The sequence below is a fragment of the Lemur catta genome, chromosome 14 (genome assembly GCF_020740605.2).
Source record: "Lemur catta isolate mLemCat1 chromosome 14, mLemCat1.pri, whole genome shotgun sequence".
NCBI lineage: Eukaryota > Metazoa > Chordata > Mammalia > Primates > Lemuridae > Lemur > Lemur catta.
This window is the reverse complement of record NC_059141.1, coordinates 48579506-48599804: the sequence shown is the minus strand read 5'-3', so window position 1 is coordinate 48599804 and position 20299 is coordinate 48579506. Positions and strand designations below refer to the sequence as shown.

General features: G+C 52.4%; 1 protein-coding gene across 3 annotated transcripts in view; it reads right to left on the bottom strand.

Moving 5' to 3' along the window:
- PALD1 (phosphatase domain containing paladin 1) overlaps positions 1-20299 on the bottom strand; it is a 73898-nt gene that overhangs the window by 39644 nt on the left and 13955 nt on the right. For all 3 annotated transcript variants that reach the window (XM_045568282.1, XM_045568281.1, XM_045568283.1), the window contains exon 2: positions 1210-1423. In XM_045568282.1, the coding sequence (XP_045424238.1) occupies positions 1210-1394 (185 nt within the window). In that variant the 5' untranslated portion in view covers positions 1395-1423. The remainder of the gene's footprint in view (positions 1-1209; positions 1424-20299) is intronic.

The window sequence follows — 20299 nt, the reverse complement described above, 5'->3', positions numbered from 1 at the left end:
GATTTGGCCTGCAGGATGTAGTTTGCTGATCCCTTGACTGGATGATCTCTCAAGTTCCCTTCAAACACTCTACAACCCAAGGAGTGCTGCATTCACAGCTGCCTCCAGGCCTACACACAGCCGGCCAGCAACTGTTCTGAGCCACGACACTTGGTTAAATATTTTGAATGTCATCTCTGCTTATGTCGATAAGGAAACTGAGGCCCAGAGAGGCAAAAGGACTTGCCCAAGGTCACAGAGCAAAGGAGAGGCAGGGCCAGGCCTGGGGCATGTGTCTCCAATGCCTTAAGGCCCAAACCTACTTTTGTCGTCTGTCAGTACAGAGACTACACAGCGAGTCTCTTTTATGTAGCATCTCCTCTCCTCCCCTTACCACCGCACAGTGATTTATTATGATTGCAATTTGCCTGTAGGTCCCAAAGCTAGCAGGCAGGATTTATCGTTCCCACCCCTCAGGTTTCCTTACACAAAAGGCCTCATCTGCTAGGTCTTTGCTAAACTCCTGTATGTGGAACATATTTCATTCTTAGCTCATCATGTCGTGCTTCCTGCGGCCTGGAAGGCCCAGAGGCAGGGGAGTGCAGTGGGCAGGTGTGGTGGCAGGCTGAGGCTTCCCGACTCACCAGGAGAGGGATCCTGTCCCTTCCATCTTCCCGTCCCCCCAGCAGGGCTCCCTGGCACCTGGCATCCACTCCATCCAAGCCCCATGGGACAGATGGGGTTTCAGGACCCCTTGCTGGCCCTGTTCCTCTGGATGCAGTGTGTCCAGGTCTCTCTCAAACATGCTGCCAGGACAAACCCTTGGCCTCCTCAGGGAACATCCCTGAAGGACCTAATTCAGAGAGGCAACTAGCAGTTTCTAGCTTTTCCAGCCCAAGGCCCTTAAACAGCCTGGTGTTAACATCAGTTTTGAGCCATAATTACTGGCTGTGAAAAAATAAAATCTAAATTTCACACATCTAAGTGTATAAACTTTCTATGGAAACGGTCAGGCAAAAATTACTTTCAAAAGCGGGTCCCTCCAGCCACTCCTCCTCCACACTCCCTGGCAGCATGGATGCGGTAAGTAACATGGGCTCAGGGACCCACAGCAGAGACCCAGCTCTGCCACCCACCGCTGTGTGACTCCAGACAAACTGCTAACCTCTCTGGGCAGGTCCCCGGGGGCGTGTCTTCCAGGGACATGGGCACGTTCCCCCTGCCACTCACGTGATCACCACAGGGGCCACCTTGTTGGGGATGATGGACTTGGCCTTGCTGTTGTGCAAGCTTGTGGTCTGGAAGGAGTGGACGCTGAGTGAGTTCCGGCTGTCCATCGTGCCGCTGCCCTGGAGGCCCTCGAAGGAGCCGCCCGCCGAGACCGTCTGCTGGGCTGTGCTAGCTGTTGTACCCATAGTCCGCCAGCAGCCTCAGGACCCAAGACCTGCGGGTGGGAGGACGTGTAGTGAGGGAAGGATGGGAAAAGCTGTGGCAGGCAGGGACCTGGCCTACCCCTTCCCCCGGGTCATCCAGAGAGAGGCAGCTCGCTCTGCGGCTGGAGACAGAGGCAGGCTTGCCACCAACGTTCTGGTGCTCAGAAAATCGCAGCCTCACTGGGCGCCTACGACATGCCTGGCCCTTTGCTGATGCTTTGGGGAGGTACAGACAGACACACAAGGACGCAGCCCCTGGCCCCTGAGTTTACACTTGTTTTGGTGAAAATAAGACAGGTAGGAAGGGGCTTACCACCCACAGCAGGTCAGGGCCCTGGGTTCTAAGTGACTGGTTCAGGAGGTATAGACAGAGGCCAGGCTGCCCAGGCTGGGAAAAGTGGGAGATGCCACCACCATCGGGAGGGGAGAACCAGGGCAGATGGCTACAAAGAGGGAAGTCAGACATGGACTTGAAGGATTTGGGGGGGAACAGGATGCAGGAGGACATCATAGCCACGAATTACATAAAATGAGGCCAGGGAAGTCCAGACTAGGTGAGCTCTCAGCAGATCAGGGTCCAAAGAAAATACCAGGCCCTTGTGCTCAATCTCAACATCCTTGACAGGCAGGCTTTGCCGCCTGGAGCCGGGAAGCTCTCTCCGGAGGGAACACCTACAGAAGGACACAAAAAGTAGGCTGCCCTGGCGCTGTGTTGACTGGGGTGTTGTCTGTAACAACAAAACACTGGAAACCACCGCTCGCCCACATCGGGGAGTTTGCTGAATAAATTATGGGACATCTCTAAGGTGGAGTGTTAAATAGCCATTAAATATCATACTGACTGATGTGGGACGACACCTAGGGAATAGGGCATGGATGGAGGTGGGCTGCAACGCAAGTACATGCTACGACCCCATGTTAATGCGTGACGGTGGAGCAGGGAAGAGCCCGTGGGCACACATGTCAGGAGGCCAAGGCAGTTGTCACCAAGTGATGAGGTTACAGGCAATTTTTAGTTTCTCCTTTCTCTTTATCTGCATTTTCTGATTCTTCTCCTCTGAACACTGGTTAGTAGTTAAACCCTATTTAAAGCAAATAAGAGAACGGCTGAGGAAGGGGCCAGGACACCTTTTAAGGCTGGTAGAGGGTGGGGACTGGGAATTCCACACAGGCAGAAGGCGACAGACGTGGGAGACAGAGGCTCACAGAACTTTCCGGAAGCTCAGTGGCCCCTGGCCCCATGTAGCACTGATGGTCTGTGGGAGAGCAACCTGCCCTGCCTGCCCCCACCCTTCCTCTCTGCAGAAGCACAGGGACAACAAGGAGTCCTCAGAACATGACAACTTTCCCAGCTGCCGCGGCCAGGCCTGAGCTGCTCCCCATCAGAGGGGGTTGTCTGGTCCCAGCTACCCACACGCCCAGCCCTCCCATAACGTGGATGGTGGGGTCATGGGGGCCCTGAATCAGGGCTCTGCTCCCCAGGCCTCCCCCACACCTCCACCAGGCCCGTCCCCAGAGCCACCTCCTGCCTGGGGACTCTCAAAGAGAACAACTGACCTCGAGATTCGCCCGTCCCTCCCAGAACCTTCCCAAACCACGGCCTGTCCTTTGGTCTGCAAAGGGCTCCCCCTCTCCTGCTCAGCCTTGTCCTCCTTGAAAACTCCCAGGAGCCTCGTGACAGCTGTGTTAACACACACACCTCGTGTTTACAAGAGCCCCATCTCCAGGGCTCTGCACACCATGTCGTTTCTCTCTCTGTCTCCCCCTTTTTTGTCAAAGGTGGAGGGAACGAGCTTCTATGTTCCCAAACAGAAAACAGGCGGCTCAGAGAGGGAGGGGGGTCCACAGTGGACACCCCACCCAGCCCATAGCAGAGCCAGAACTTTCTCTCCACTTTACCAGCCCTGAAGCCCCAAACGGCGCTCGCCAAAGTTTCCCAGACCCCTCCCTGCAGCCTGGGCCAAGGAGGCATGTGTGGGAACAGCCTCTGGGACAGGCGCACAGGGCGGCTCTCCCGAGGGAGAGAGGATGCACAGGACATGGGAAGGGCCTGCAGGAGGCCACAGCTGGCCACAGCTGCAGGCCAAGGCCAGGCCCCAGGGTCCATCCCCAAGGGCTGGGCTGGGCCTGACACCTCCGCCTGTCCTCCCCCGCCTGCCCCATGGCTCTGGCCACCCTGGCCTCTCGTGGGCTCCACAGGCGATGACAGGCCCCAGCTGGTGCCCTGCGGGGACTGCCAGGAGACAATGCAGATGCATACAGCTGCAGGTTACAGGGCAGAGCAAGCAGCTGTGGGTGGGGGAAGGACATTGTCCTTTGAAAACTGAGCCTGCCTCTAAAATGTCTAGAGGCGGATACAACCCTGGGGCTTCTAACTCTGTAACTCTCACCCTAAATCTCTCTCTACCCAGCCAGAGAGCACCTTCATCCTCCTGGCCACAGGCTGGGGGACCCTGGGCAACTTCCTCCCCCTCTCTGGGCTTCCATGTCCACACCCACAAAATGACAGTGAGGGGTGGGATGGTCTGAAAGCCCCCTCCAGCGTCAGGGGGACCCGGCTCCTAAGACTGGAGTTCCTAGTGGTCATACCCCTGCTGTCCACTAGCAGAGACAGCGGTCAGCAGGGCAGGGGTGTGGGTGGGTCCTTAGTGCCCAACCCCTGCTGGGAGGACACCAGGGGTGGCGAATTGGGATGAGATAAGACTGTGAGACGAGGGACCCATGAGCCTGGGTGGTTTGGAAGCAGTTATGCCTTTATTTTCCTAACTTGTAACTTTCCTTCAACCGTGAGTGAAGGCCACCCCTGGAGTGTCAGCAGAGCCCTAAGGTGGTGCCCACAGAACTTAGAGACATTTTCACAGCACGTTGCAGTGGGATCTGCACCTTATGCTCCTTTAAACGACAGTAGTTATCAGACCCACGGGGGCCACACAAGCCCACCGTCCCCTGTCCGCAGACACTGGGGTGACATAACTGGCCAACTTTAGGCAACTCTGCACCTGGTAGCAGAGTGGTCTTGGACCACTTCCCACCAACTCCCACGGGTTCTCAAAATCGAGTTTAACTCAACAAGCTCAGAGTATTCTAGCAATCCTAGACAGAGCGTATCCTTGCCTTATAAAACTAGCTATGAAGAAGCTGTGACTCCATTTGCAACATGGGGTTTGCAACACTTGGAACAATCAAAACCAAACATCACAACCACTTGGGTGTCCACCATGCTGGACATAGGCCTTGCCCTCAGCGACACTCCCCTGCTTAGCGTTCCCATGGAGGCTGAGCAATGACAGCCTGGTCTCTGATGTGTCTTTTAAAAAGTAAAATTTAACCTTAATTTGCCTAATGGATTATCTTAGTAATGCAATAATAACTAAGGACATATAATGTCTTTTCACCAATTTGTTTTTAAAGTATGTTGATAGATCTCTCAGTGAAATATATTTCCTTTGTAATCCCATCTATTTCATTTTATGTATTTAAAAGCATTATTCTGGGCCGGGCACGGTGGCTCACACCTGTAATCCCAGAACTCTGGGAGGCTGAGGCAGGAGGATCGCTTGAGCCTAGGAGTTTGAGACCAGCCTGAGCAACATAGCAAGACCCACTCTCTAGTAAAAAAAAAAAAAAAATTAGCTGGGCATGGTGGTGTGCACCTGCAGTCCCAGCTACTCAGGAGGCTGAAGTGGGAGGATCAAAAATGAGCCCAGGAGGTCAAAATTACTGTGAGCTATGATGATACCACTGCATTCCAGCCTGGACAACAGAGCAAGACATTGTCTCAAAAAAAAAAATAAATATAAAGCAATTTATGCTGATTACATGTCAAAATAATAACCCTTTTATTAATATACTAGGTTAAATAATGTTACTAAAATTAATCTTGCCCATTTCCCTGTACTTCCAAGGCAGCTATTTAAAATACCACATGTGGCTCACTTTGGATGTCTACGGGACAGCACAGCTCTGAGTCTGAAGTCCTCCGGGACCCAGAGGGCACCCTTGGTCAGCTCGGGGCCCTCAGAGTCCAGGTTGGTGGCTGTGTGGGTAAGAACTTAATAAAGACCTGTTAAAGGAATGATGGAGCCCCAGGAAGTCAGTGTTTCCCTTCCCAGTCAACAGAAAGAAAGGCAGGGCTCGCAGGTGCCATGACTCTCCTGCCCTCACCTCTGGCTAGGGACAGAGGTCCGACTGTGAAGCACTGGCTCTGGGCCGGAGGCTGGCCGAATCCCACTCCCACCACTCACTAGTCGTGTGTGTGTGTGACTTTGGGCACATGGCTTATCCTCCCCGAGCCTCCGTTTTGCAAACTGTAACCCAGGGACCGAAAGTACCTCCCTGTTGGAGTATGTGAGGATCGCCTAAGTGAACGTGTGCAGAGCAACACCTGCACAGCGCCACAGAGCAAGGGCTCTCGACCTCCTCAGCCGCCCTCATCTCATCGCATCCCTGCCAGGTCCTCCCCCCAGCCCCAGGCCGACCCTGCCCTGCTCTCCCAGCAACCACAGGCTGCCACAGACAGGGACCCTAGCTCAGATGCCACCTGCGAATGGCCGGGGGAGAAGGGGCTCAGCGGCACTCGGCTGTCACCAGCTTTCAGGACCCAAGAGGAGGGAGCGCCTGGTACCAAGGAGCAGGTCTCAGCCTTCCGAAAAAAGGCGGCAGGGGAAGCTGCTCCCACCCCACACTCTTCTCATCTGGACTGGCCTCTCCTCCTACCCTCCCACGTCCTACCCAGGAAGCCCTCCCTGACTACACACCCACCCCCGCCTCTCAACTCCCTCAGCCCTTTGACAGCATCACAAAATGGGACTCTCCATTCCTTGGCATTTCATGCTGCCCCTGGTAGGGGCCGTGCCTGGGTCCTTCCCAGCTCTGCACCAGGGGCCTGGCTCAAGGGAGGGGCTGGACACACAATTGCTACCACAGCGAATCCACTCGAGAGGGCAGGATAGAGTTTCTCCATCAGTTTACGTCCTACCCTCCCTGGCTACTGTTGACTCGCCAAGGCCAGCACTCAACAAGAGGCACAAAAGACTGAGGACGTCTACTTAAACATGAACAGTTCTTACTCCTGAGTGGTGGGACAGAGTGTGATATTTATTTTCTTTTTGTTTATTTATTCATTGCTTCTAAATTTCCAAAAATGAACACGATTTAAGTATAGTTATTTGTTCGAGTTTCAAAGTTGGGCAAAGGTGACAGCTCCTCACCCAGAGAATCCCCACCACTCTCACCCCCGAAGCTCCCCGAGCTCCTCCAGCTCCAGGCCTTTGCTCCTGGCCGTCCACACAGGTGCCCTCTGCCCACCCCAGTCCACACTCTCCTGATGGGTTTTTTGTGTCTTTGCTACAACAACCCTCAAGGGAGCCAAGGAGAGGATTATGATCCACACTTTACAGAAGAGGCAACAGCTGAGCAGAGCCAAAGTCGTGATCTCCCAGGTGACACAACTTTGCGGAGGTAGAGCCTCCTGGCCTGGGCTCCCTCACCTCTCACCTCCCCCAGACCCGTCCCTTCACGACCTCTGCCTCTCAGCCTCCTTCTCTTTAAAACTAGGAAGAGATCCTCTAAAAACTAGAAGCCTGTGGTCCCCAAGCCCCTGTTAGGGACTGGGCCACAGAGTTCCCCTCCTCGGAAAAACTGTCTTCCATGAAACTTAGGAACAGCCCGCCCCTAGGCCGCACAGCAGGAGGTGAGCGGCTGCCGAAGCTTCATCAGAACTTACCGCCCTCCCATCACTCACTTCACCGCCTGCGCCCCGCCCCACTCCGCCCCATCCATGGAAAAATCGTCTTCCATGAAACTAGTCCCTGGTGCCAGAAATGTTGGGGACTGCTGCTAAAAGCCACCTAGCGGCTGGGATCATAAGAGCCCTTTCCTGCTAAATTATATGTTTCTGAAATGTTTTTCTTTTTTCTAAACTGGAAAAAATAGTTAAAAGTTAAAAACGAAAGACAGAGGAAAGTTTGGAAATACTGCTTTGTGTTCAGCAGGTGGGGCTGTCACTGTGGGGTAGGCTTTGAATTCCAGACTTCAGCCTGCAAACAACCAGGAAGCTTTGAAGGATGGAGTTCTGGCAGGAAGGAGATGTCATCACTGTCATGTGCTAGGATGACAAGTCAAGGTGGGCCTGGAGCAGGAAGTGGACAAAGGTAGGCAGAGTGATGGGACAGCCCACTGAGGGGTCACAGGTGGCGGTGGGGGCCCAGGCCCTGGGGCCAATGGGGGCAGGATGCAGATTGACCACTGAGCTGACAGAGGCTGAGGGTGGAAGGGCAAGCCTCACTCTTAGCTCACCTGGCAGGTGAGCTCTCAGGATGACAGAGCCTGCGCTGTGGCCAGCAGAAGTCCCTGGGCCACCAGATGCTGGCCACCCATCATGGGCCTGTAGGTCCCTGGAATTTGGAACCTCTTCCAGCACCCCAGTCGCCTGCCTCCAAATGGGTCGGGTCTGCCTGTTACAAAGCTCTGTCGACAGGGGATCTCTGGCTGGGGCAGGGGGAAAAGGCCGTAAGGGGCATTTTGAGAACTGGGGAAATCTGAAGATGGAGTGTGTGCCGGACACGTCAGTTAACATCCCGGACTGTGGCTCCGAGGACAATGTCCCTGTTCTTAGGAGGCACAGACTGAAGTGCTTGGGGGTGAAGCATCTTGATGTCTGTGACATTCATACGCTTTAGAGAAGCAAATGGAGCAAATGTTAAGTAGCGATGGCAGACAGTGTCCACTGCACTTTCAATTGTCTGCAGGTTTGAAGTTTTTCAAAATAAAAAATTGGGGTTAAAAACATTTCAAAAATAAAACCTAAAAGAATGTAAGCTGTCTTATGAGAAGCTAGTTTTCCATGGATTGCTGGTTCTCCCCGTTGAGGACGCAGAGAATCATCCAGACTGGAGGGAGAAAGCTGGTAGGTAGTCCACAGGCCAAAAGGGGTCACGGGTGCAATGTGCGTGATCCTCACAGTTATGTCTTTTCCACTCTAATTAGCTACCAGCACTTAAAAATCAAGGGGTTTCACATAAAAATCCAGGTCCCTGACGTCTCATGAAGAATCCAAGGATGTGCAACACCAGGACGCAGGGGGTGGTGGGGTGAGAGGTGCTGGGTGTCCAGGGTGGGGGAGACCCCTACAGTCCAGGCCTGGCCTCCACACTGCACTCAGCCTCTCCCCTTGTGATCCTGGGGCAGCCTTTCCATTGTCACACTGTGTTCACTTGTGTCCAGGTACCTGCTGCGTTTCTTCACTTTTTCCAAGCCTTTGAGTCCCCAGGCCTCCTGGCCACTCTGCCCGTGAGCCAGCGTGGCCCTTGCCCTCGGGACACAGCAGCCCAGACAAGACCACACAGCCTCCCTAATCCGACCACTGCCACTGAGCCTGTCTCCCTCGGGCGTGGGCTCTGCCCGTGCTCCGCCTTCCCGGCCCAGGGCAGGTAGCACGACTGACTTCCTCCCTGGGACATCTCCCTGTGAGATTCTACAGGCTCTGAAGCTCTGGCCCCACTTCTCAGCCTGGGAACATCCTCGGGTTTGATCAAAATGCCCACAATGCCTTCATCCCCCAGATACAGGGACGGCTGGCTGAGCACATGGCTGCCCAGAGCCAAGACTACATTCCCCAGCTCCCTGGTGGCTACCTGGGGTCATGTGACTAAATTCTAGCTAACAAGACTATGGTTCGAATGTCCCCTCCAAAATTTATGTCGAAATTTAATTGCCATAGTAACAGTGTTAAGAAGTGGGGCCTTTAATAGGTGATTAAGCCATGATGGCTCTGCCTTCATAGGTGGGTTTAATGCCTTTTATAAAGGGGTCTCTGTCTCGCACAATCACTTGCCCTTCCACCCTCAGCCATGGGATGGCACAGCAACAAGGCCCTCCCCACACGCCGAGCAGATACTGGCACCATGCTCTTGGACTTCACAGCCTCCAAAACTGTGAGCCAAATAAGTTTCTGTTCATTATAAATTATTCAGCCTGTGATATTCTGTTATAGCAACACAAAACAGACTAGGACAGGGACATGGGGCAGTGTTGCATGCCAAGTTCCAGAATCCTTCCTTATGAGACCCCTTTCCTTCCACCCTGCTGCCCGGACACATATGTGATGACTGAAGTTTCACAGCCATCTTTGCCCATGAGCACATGAAGCCACACCCCAGGAATGGTGGACAGCAAGGTCCCCAACGAAACCATGGAGTGAACCACCACCCCACGCTGGGTCCACAAAGTTCCAGGCTTAGGACAGAGAAATAAACTTCTACCTTGTGTAAACCAGTTATTTGGCTTTTCCCACTACTTGCAGACAACTCTAATCCTGACTAATGCACTGTTATTTTTAGGTTTGACCCTCAGTGACCACATGCCACATGGCAACAGGACAGAAGGAATTTCTTTCTCCTCTTGCAGGAGCAAGTTTACCTGCTGGTGAAACCCAGGCCGCGCTGTGGGCTGGCAGCTCCATGTTTGGGCAGAGCAACTCCCGGATCCTATGAGCTCAGGATCCAGCCTTGGGGTTCATGGAGTACAGAAGACATAATCCCCTACCACCAGGGCCCCCGGGATAGTGAGGAGACGCCCGTGAGACCATCAGAGCATCACCAACTGCCAGACAGCGTGGCGCAGCAGCTTTGCCCGAGACAGCTACAGCGATTTAGCAAGTTCCCAGGCGCTGTTTGTTTCACCCTATAGAGAGAGACGTGGCCTCTCCTAGTCCAGAAAGGCAGAGAGAGACAAGAGTCTCCCCGTGCAGAGGACAGAGACTCCCCTTGTCCCTCTGGGGGCCCTTGTGAGCCAAGGAAGGCCCCAGGAAGCAAGAAGACCCCATCGGTTCTTTCAGGAAGGAGCAGAAGGGGGGGTGTAATGATTCCCAGGGAAGGGGCTGGTCCACACTCGGAAGGACACGCCTCGATTCCTGAAAGAGCCCTTGCTCCCATCCGCCTCCAGTTCCCTGTGCCAGGTGCTGGCCATGAACACTTGCTGGGGGACCCTGGGGGACAGGGTTAAGAGTATCTGGTCAGGCCATAAGCTCAGTTCCAAGCATTTGGACATTTCAAGGTCAGCAGAAACCCAGAGTCTTCTGAAACCTCCCCCTGGCCCTGGCCCTGCTGCCCCTCTCCTGTCCGCAGCCAGGGACTAGGCCCCAGAGCACCAATGGGAACTTACACTTGAACCCCACTTCTGCCCTCCAGCACCCTCACAGGGACCTGAAGCATCATTTCAAGGAGCTGGGAGAACCATGACCCAATTCTGGGGTCTGTCCACATCCTGCCCACCCCAGTAGCCTCCAGTCTAAACTCCATTCCCCAGCATTCAAGTCCGGCCTTCCCATCCCCAACACCCCCATTTGCCCTCCACACCCCCAATATTCTAGGCAAATCTGGATCCCAGCTGCCCTGTGCTGTTGAACAGGAAAAGCCCCAGTAGAAGTTTTCCTCCAGCCCTCAACAAGATGGGTGGCTTTCAAGCATTTCAGCAGCTGAATCCTTTGTGCAAAATGAATGTTTCATGAAAGTCCAGTGTGTAAAATAGCCAGAAGCAGAGCTGGTGTGCTGGGTGTAGGCTCGGGAGGGGGTGCAGAGCCTCTTGCCCCCAGACCCACCCTGGACCCCTCCCAAGGAGGAGAAGCTCCAGTGCCACTAGCAGGGCCACTCGAGGCCTCCAAGGCCCTCCCAGGACACACGGGGTTCCCCTGACTCCCTACCTTTAATTCCCAGTCCTGAAACCTGGAATGCCATCCCTGCCCTCAGCCCTTCCCCTCATCCATTAAGGTCCAGTGGAAATAAATGGCCCGCCCTGTCTGAGCCATCGGCACTGAGCCCGTGCTCCACCCAACCCTGGTCTTGACCGGCTGGCCTGGTGTTTGGTAAGGACAGGCCTCATCTCCCCAATCCGGGTCAGCTCCTCCAGTGTCCTCCACAGGGTTAAACCCACAATAGTTGTAGGTTCTGAGTGTCATTTTACTAAATATATTTTACATTTCCTGTCTCACTGGAGCTTCAGAACAACCTGATGAGAAGGAAGAAATACAGGCTATTGTCCCATTTAGCAGTAAGCAACTGAGGCTCAGAGAGTTCACTATCTGACATAATGACAGAGCCCAGCCCCTGCTTCTGCAGCCGGGCTCTGCCCACTGCGCAGTGCACCCGTCACTCCCCAGCGGACATGGGGAAGCTTAAAGCAGGGACCTGCAGAAGGCAGAGAGCAAGACAGACCTAGGAAGAGCACCCCTTCCAGGGCAATGGCCTCTCACACGCCCCTGGCAGCCAGATGCCCAGGGCAGTAACAATAGAACTAAAAATAGCGCCAGCCTTTGGGGAACAGCAGGGGGCTGAGTGGCCAGCTGCAGGAAACATCTGCCTCAGGGCAGAACAAACACAGAGGAAGTCAAAACACTGCAGGGTTCCCCTCTGTGGGGGGTGGGAACACATAAAATTTCCAAGATTGTACCCAGGCCAGTGGCTCAGCCCAGCCGCTCACCTGCCCTGGGCCTCACTGGCCAACTCCACACACATGCACACATCCACACGGTACAGAATCCCTGGGCACCAATGTGTATCTTGGAGCCTGAGGCAGAGGAGGAAACCGAGGTCCAGAGGCGGCCAGAGACCTGCCCACAGTCACAGAAGCAGTGGACAGTGGTGTTGGGATCAGGGGTCTCCTACCCTCACTCTCCCCAGCACCTCTCTGCTCATGGCTTCACTGGGCATGTCCACCTAGGGCCAGGGAAGACCCCAGGGAAGAGCTCTCTGCCCCAGAGAATGACGCACACCAGCAGAGACAGAGTCCAGCATAAAGGATTTCAAGTAGACTCGAGGAGGACCTGCATGGCAACCCATGAGTTCTGAGCAGGCCCAGCCCCCTTCTCCAGCCTATTGCCCCTAAATTCCCACCCTCATGCTCTAAACTCCAGCCAGAGTAACTTCTTAGTCCCTGGATCAGGTAATATCAGCCGGCCTTTGCAAATAATTCACACTAATAACACAAATAAAAATAGAGCAGAGGTGCAGCTTACTGGGTCGGGGATGGGAGCAGGGTGTCCTACAGCCTATAGAAGGCAGAAATTTTGCCTTTGAAGATCCTTGAAATATTCCATAAACAACAAGCTGGGCCGTCTCTCACTGGGTCCAACCCAGCCAGTTCTCTGCTAGCAATGGGACAGATGTTGCAGGAACTTCCGCTGAGCAGAAGATGAAGTTTCAGGGCCACACGCCAGCCCCACACTCACTCATTCCATGTCTTCCTGCCTGGCCTGGCTTTCCTGCCCCGCTCCCCTCCCCTCTGCCCAGCCCACTCCCATCCCCTGTGCCAGGAAGGCTGCCTCACCCTCCCCTTCTCGCCCTCCCCGAGGCCCACCAGGCAGGGCTGGGGCTGGGGCTGGGGCTGGCCTTCAATGGCATCCCCAGGGCCTGGCTAGTGCTTAGCACAAAGGAATCCACCCCACTGAATGAACAAAACTGGAAAGCTTATTTTTTTTTTAAAGATGGGATCTCACTATGTTACCCACGCTGGACTTGAACTCCTGGGCTGAAGTGATCCTCCTGCCTCAGCCTCCCCAGTAAGGGTCCATGCCCGCTGCGCCCAGCTAAACCTGGGAAGATTTATAAAAACCAAAAAAAAAAAAAGGATCAACCTCACAGGTGTCCATGTTTTGAGAATAAATGAGACAACACAGGCGAGGTTCAATCTGGATCCCAGAACACAGCACACGGTCCCTAAGCGGCAGCCATGTTTTGGTCCCCTTTTAGGAAGTGGTGGGCAAGGAAGCTGAGCTCTGACTACACCCAGCCAAGAAGGCCAACCGGGAAGGGACATGGAGGCCAGAGGCTGTGGCCAGAAAGGCCAGAAATGGGGGAAGGTGACTTTGAGGGGTCCTGTGTCTGTGCAGCAGACCCCACCCAAGAGGGAGAGTTGCCTGGCTGTGACCCCTGCATCTCTCCCCTTGACTCCTGTCCTGTCTCTTAGAGAAGCAAGAAAAATGAGCACCTATAAAGTCCCCCAGGCTCCTCACTCACTCCTGAGGACCAAACACGTTAGCACCTTGAGCAGGACTTGCAATCACAAATGATGAATTCTTAACCCCAAATGGCTTCCATCTCCCCTCCCCCAGGTTATGTCCTCCAGGTTCTTTAGGGGGGAAGGATAACAACAGCAGGACCCCAAGAGACTGCCAGGCCCTGGGCTGAAGCCTGCATCTGTCATCTCATCGCACAGTTCTGAAAGCATGCTCGGCGAAGCCCAGGGGTCCATGAGGTCAAAACGATTCTCATGACAGTACTGAGACACTGTTGCCTTTCTCACTGGGATGGCATCTGGTGGCTCAAAAGCCACAGTGGGTGAAACTGCTGGAGTCGCAGTAGGAACAAGGCAGTGGCCCCAAACTGAGCTGGTCTCACAGTGTTCTGCACAGACACATGCTAGCAGTGACAAAATATGCCAGTGTCACTGAAGGGTGTCCTTGAAAAAGCAGTAAAAATGATTAACATCCTCGAATCTCAGCCCTGGAGTACACGTCTTTTGATGTTCTGTGTGATGAAATGAGAGGCGCACATAAAACCCACCGAGCATGACAGGGGTCTAGAAGAAAACCCCACGTGAGCCCGTTAGAGTTGGAGCTGAACAAGCCTCCAGTCCAGGGAACACTGTTGTTCCTTGAGAGAATAAAAGCCCAATGATGGGTATTCAGATTTGGGTATCTGGGAGACATTTTCTCAGAAATGATCAAAGTGAGCCTGTCCCTTCAAAAAAAACAACGGACAGCATTTGTTGCCAATGACAAAGCTGGAGCTTTCAAGGGAAAATTAGAATTTTGGAAAACCTGTGTCAGCCACTGTGCATCTGACAGTTTCTCAAAACAAAGATTTTTCTGATAATAGGAGTGACGATATTAACAGATGTAATTTTTGGAAACGGTGACATGAAATGTGTTCACATTTGGAAGATCTGCATAACTGGGACAATATTTTCCCAATGACAAATGTCTGACGTTACGAAATCAGGTAACAGAGCCACTCAGAGTGCAACACAGCTCAATGGATCTTAATGTAACAAGGTATAAGCAGTTGATTAAATGTGAGTCCACATTTCAACTAACTTTTAAGAATCTACCATCTATCAAACTTTTATGTAGTATAAAAGGAAAATATCCAGGGGCTAATAAAATACCCCTCCTCCTTTTTCACACTACGTATCTGTGCTCAAGCCAGGTTTTCTTCATCTATTTTAATCAAAACAACATATCACAGTAGATTGAATGCAGAAACAGATAAGAGAACCCGCCTGTCTTCTATCAAACCAAATGTTAGAGAGACTTGCAAATCTGTGAAGTAATGCCACCTTTCCCACTAAACTTTTTATTTTAGTACAGTTATTTCTAGAAAAAACATTTATGTTAATGTATAATGGATTTGTTATTATCAATGAATTTATAAATACATATTTTTATTTACACTCATTTTAATTTCCAATGTGGTAAATATCGATACATGTATTTAATATATTACACAAGCCACACAAATGAAAGCTCTTCGGGGTCCTCAATTTTAAGAATGTAAAAGAGGTTGGGCACAGTGGCTCACACTTGTAATCCTAGCACTTTGGGAAGCTGAGGGGGGAGGACTGCTTGAGGCCAGGAGTTCGAGACCAGCCTGGGCAACAGAGTGAGACCTCATCTCTATAAGATATTTTTAAAAATTAGCCAGGTATGGTGGCATGCACCTGTAGTCCCAGCTACTCGGGAGGCTGAGGCAGGAGGATCGCTTGAGCCCCAGAGTTTGAGGTCACAGTGAGCTATGATTGCGCCATGGCACTCCAGCCTGGGCAACAAAGCAAGACTCTGTCTTTAAAAACTAAAAATAAAAAAAGGTGTAAAGCAGCCCTGAAAATAAAAAGTTTACAAATAGTTGTGATTCAACTTTCACAATAACCCACTGCCTTGCTCCCATTTTGCAGGTGCAGACACTGAGGCACAAAGTGTCTGGGGGCACACAGGTGGGCAAGCGGGGTTCAAAGCCAGCCAGCCGGGCTTCATCTCACATCATGCCCCCACAGGAAGTGCAGGGTGAAAGAAGACAGGATGCAAGGGAAACCACAGAAGGGAAAGAAGGGAGAGAGCACAATAAACATTTGCATAATCTTGGGAGGGGTAAAGAACTTTCTACACAAAGTTCTAGAGGAAAAAAACACAAAAAGTTACATATGGATAGACTGGACTACATAAAAAACGGTCAGCTTTTGACCAATCCCAAAAAAAACCCACAAAGTTAAAAGGCAAACGGCAAACTGGCTAAAAATATTTTCAACTTATTTAATATTTTTATTATTTCTCGTATTCAATATATAGTTTTTCCAAACAAATCAGAAAACAAGTACATCTTGAGAGCAGAACAGACCAAAACGCAAAACAGAAAGAGAAGAAACACAAATGGCCAATGATCACATCAGACGGAATGTTTGACCTAACTTGAGACTTAAAAGCTGGAAAGGAGAGATGCCTCTCATCACGTCAGAGATGAGCCAGGACGAAAACCCCCAGTGCTGACGTGGGTACCGGGGGTGCGCTCATGCCTAAGCGCCTGGCAGGGTGTAAACCCACACAGTTCTCTGGATGCCAACCTGGCAATACTTCTAAAATACCTTTAAAATGTGCAGCCCTGGGACCCAGCAATCCTTCCATCAACGTATCCAAAGGAAATAAGCCAGGACATGGCCACAAAGGTATCCAGTACAGTTTTGTTTCTGTTAGTGAAAGACTGGAAACATCTCTCACATCAACAGTGGTCTAAGTCAAATGCACCATGGTGTCATTACGCAGACACCCATGGGTGGAGCTCTGATAGCACAAGAAAGTGACTGTAGTCAACAATAAGTTACGGTATACTTTAAAATAACTAAGAGTGGAACCAGAATGTTCCTAACACAAAGAAATGATAAATGTCTCAGGTGATGGATACTCCAGTTACCCTGATTTGATTAATTCACATTGTATGCCTGTACCAAAACATCACAGGTACCCTATAAACTATTACATACCCAATAATTTAAAATTTTAAAAAATAAATAAATAAAATGGATGGAGCCTCAGATGAGCATCACTAATGGGATGTGGAGGAAAAGAAGCCCATGTAAGAGAATTCCATACAGTTCCATTTATCTAAAACTCAAAAATAGGCAAAACTAATCTATGTTCTTGGAAGTCAGGCAAGAAGCTATGTCAGGAGCAGGAATGGCGGGGGGCAATGGGGACGGGAGTCCAGGGGTGCCGGCAGGATTCTATCCCTTGAGCTGTGGGGCTCCCAGGGGTGCGCTCAGTTTGTGCATTCATCTAGCTGTACACCTGCGATGTGTGTACTTTTCTACGGATGTTAAACTTCAAAGTTTCAAAAGAATGAAGTAGTGGTTTATTTACTGACACAGGAAAATATCAACTGTATGTCCGGTTTAAAAAAAAACACACCAAAGTATTTTAGAATTTTGTCCCATCAAAAAGAAAGGGGAGGCCTCTTATATACAAGTGCACGTGCACACACACACACACACACACACACACACACACACACACACAGAACAAATCCCGAAGGACAAACCTCAAAACACTAACGGTGAACCACGAATATCTCTAAGAAGTGGGATCACAGATGATTTTTCTCATGGTCCTATACGTGTTTATTTCCTCTGATCTTCCTGCAGTGAAAATAAACTATTTAGAGAAAAGAGACCAGAAAAAGAACTCCACAGTCTGGGTGCTGACAGCAGCGAGCCCAGAGAGACCCTGGCCACAGGAGCGAGGACGGCCCTCAGGTGCCACAGAGCGGAAGCCACACACCTTCCCGTGGGAGGAACCAGGCTAGCGCCGCGGGCCGGCCCGGGCAGACGCCCAGCACTGCCCGTCGCCACCCACCTGGCCAGTTCCTTGGCCTCTCTGAGCCTCGCCTTCCCACAGGACAGCAAGGGTTACACAGGTCATGCTGCCCTGGCTGACCAGGTCAGTTGTCACAGCGGCTCGTACACGCAGGATCCCCCAGGTCCCGAGGGAGAAACGGAGGTCCAGGGAGGCTGGGCCCCTTCCTCACGTCACACCGCAGGCCTGTGAGGGCCAGACCTCCCCAGGACCCACCCACAGAGTCCGCTCCACCACTGCAGTGTGACTCCTGGTCCTGACCTTGGGAAGTCCCCCCACCCGTGGGCCTCAGTGTCCCAGGAATAAAAGGAGCAGGCTGGACATTGCACTTGACCGTGGGTAGCCTCCCTCGGCCCCCACGCCCATCAGTCTCATCAAACCCCCAGTGGAACACAGCAGCAGGAAAGGTGGGATGGCCTGTCCAGACAGGAAGTGACCTCACCGGATGAATGACAGGCCAACATTCCATGGGGAGCCCCCACCTGCTGGTGACCTGCGGGGTCCTGGGAGCCAGGAGTGGGCGGGCACATGGAAGCCAAGGAGGAAACAGGATTTACTGCGGAAGGCCAGGCACATGGCAGGCCCCCCGGCGGGGAAGTGACTTCATCTCACACTCTGTCCTCTTTGCTTCCGCCCCTGGCATGGGAAGGACTTAACCCTCAGAAGGCCATGTTTCACCAGGCTGCAGCCAACTCCACACAGGCCAGGGCAAGAGTCCAGGCTTTCCCTTCTCCCCAACTCCTACTACCCCCAACCCACAGATGAGGAAACTGAGGCTCAGAGAAGGTAATAGCAGGGCAGGGCCTCCAGCACCTTTCCCACTACACTGAGCTACACAGAGGAAGGAGGTGTTAACTAAAGGTCAGGAAGTCAGGGAAGCCTTCCTGAAGGAGGAGGCAACTGAGTTGGGCCTTGAAGGATGAGCAACATTTGACAGACAGACAGGAAGGAGGCGCAGCATGGAGAGAGGAATGCTTGGCACCGTGGAAAGCCTCCTAGGACATGTTGAGGTGCTTGAGGGGTGGGGTTGGGCCAAACCCTGAATGCCTTGCAGACCATGCCAGGAGTTCAGATGTTGCTCTGCAGGGTGTGATGTGCTGCCCAAGCCGGGCAGTAGGAGAGAAGTATGACCACAGCCTGTCAACCTACGAGGGCCGCATGGAGGAGGCAACATGAGCAAGCGTTAGATATTACTCCAGGGCCCAAAGCTCAGCAGGCCTCACCCTAACTCCTTGTCAACCCCAGCTAAACTAAGAGAAAGAAATTCACAGTACCAACAGTGCCGTGTGCCAAGGTCAGTACCAGGCACCGGACCCATAAACTGGCAGGGCGCTGAGTGCACAGGCTGCCTGGGTTCGAGCCTCCTCTCCACCACTGGCTTTATGACCTGGATGGAAACACTTAACCTCTCTCTGCTTCAACGCCCTGTCAAACAAGGACCATAACCACGCCCACCTCTGAGGCCGTGAGAACCGTGAAAACCCCTGTACGGGCCACCTGAGCACCTAGGCCAGTGCTTGGCTAATATTCACTGCTACATCATTTCTCCAAATGCCCCTGCCCGCTACGGATCTTGGCTGCTCTCACCCACCGAGAAGCTGAGCAACTTGGCCCAGATCACCTGGCAAAGAGAGCGAAGCCGAGTCAAACCTGGGCCTGTCCGGCCCCGAATGCCCAAGCGCACCCCAGTCCGTCAGGCAGAACAAAACCTACAACACTGAAACCCGGACCTGCCAGCCTGGCTCTCCAGGCCGCCGGGCAGCTTCCGGCAGGGAGGAGCTCCACCACCTCAAACCCCCAGTGGCAGACGGAGGGGCAGGGAGAAAATGCCAGGGTACAGGAGGGAAAGAAGAATATTTTTAAGTTTCTCCTTCTTCCTGTTTATCTATCCCCTCCATCCCAAAGTCCTGGTAGCTGTTTGTTCAGGGAAAGTCCTGCCAAGAGTGACATCCTGCCGGGTGGCTGCCCTGGGCCAGGCTGCCCCCTGCCAGCCTTGTGCTGGGGGCACCGAGGCCCACCTCCCTGCAGAACCCTGCCCGGCCCGAGAGGCCCCTGTACAAAGGGGTTTTCAGCAGAAGCTGGAGCCCAGGAGGGGACCTGTCACCAATCAGCCACACACTCAGGCCAGGGACGTGACAAGAAGGATCCCTTTCGCCCTTCCGCTGGCTCTCCCTTTGCTGCGACAGTGGGTCTGGCTGTCGTCTGTGGCATACACACCATGCTCTGTAAACCTATATATCTTGCTCTTGCCCTATAATCCTATCTTTCTCTCCTCAATAAACCTCATTTTTGTGCTTGCCTAAAAAAAAGAAGAAGGATTCGAGGAAAGGACTCCAAGCCTGCTGTTGTGGGAAGGGCCAGAGCCTGTGCTGGGCCAGGCAGCACTGGCATCCGATCCCGGCTGGCCAATGACTTGCTGTGCAACCTTGGCCAAGTTACTGAGCTTCTCTGAGCCTAGTTCCCTTATCTGTAAAATAAGGATAATGTTGATACCTGCCTCATAGGGATACGGTGAGGATTACATGAGACAATGTAAGAAATGGGCTAGCACCTAACGAACCTTAATAAATGTTGTTTACTCCCACTCTCACCACCAAGCTGACCCCCTCACTCATTCCCAAAGATGTGATGTGCCTTCAAAATGTGCTCAAAAGAACAATTACAGCCTTAAAAAGGAAGGTGATTCTGACACATGCTATAACATGGATGAATCTTGAGGATACTATGCTAAATGTTTAAATAAGCCAGACACAAAAGAACAAACCTTTTATGATTCCACTTATATGAAGGACCTAGAGTAGTCAAGTTCACAGAGACGGAAAGCAGAATGGTGGCTGCCAGGGGCCGGGGGGAGGAGGGGGGAAACCTAGTGTTTAATGGCTATAAAGTTTCAATTGAGGAAGATGAAAAAATTCTGGGGATGGATGGTGGTGATGGTTGCCCAGCAATATGAATGTACTTAATGCCACTGAATTTTACAATTAAACATGGC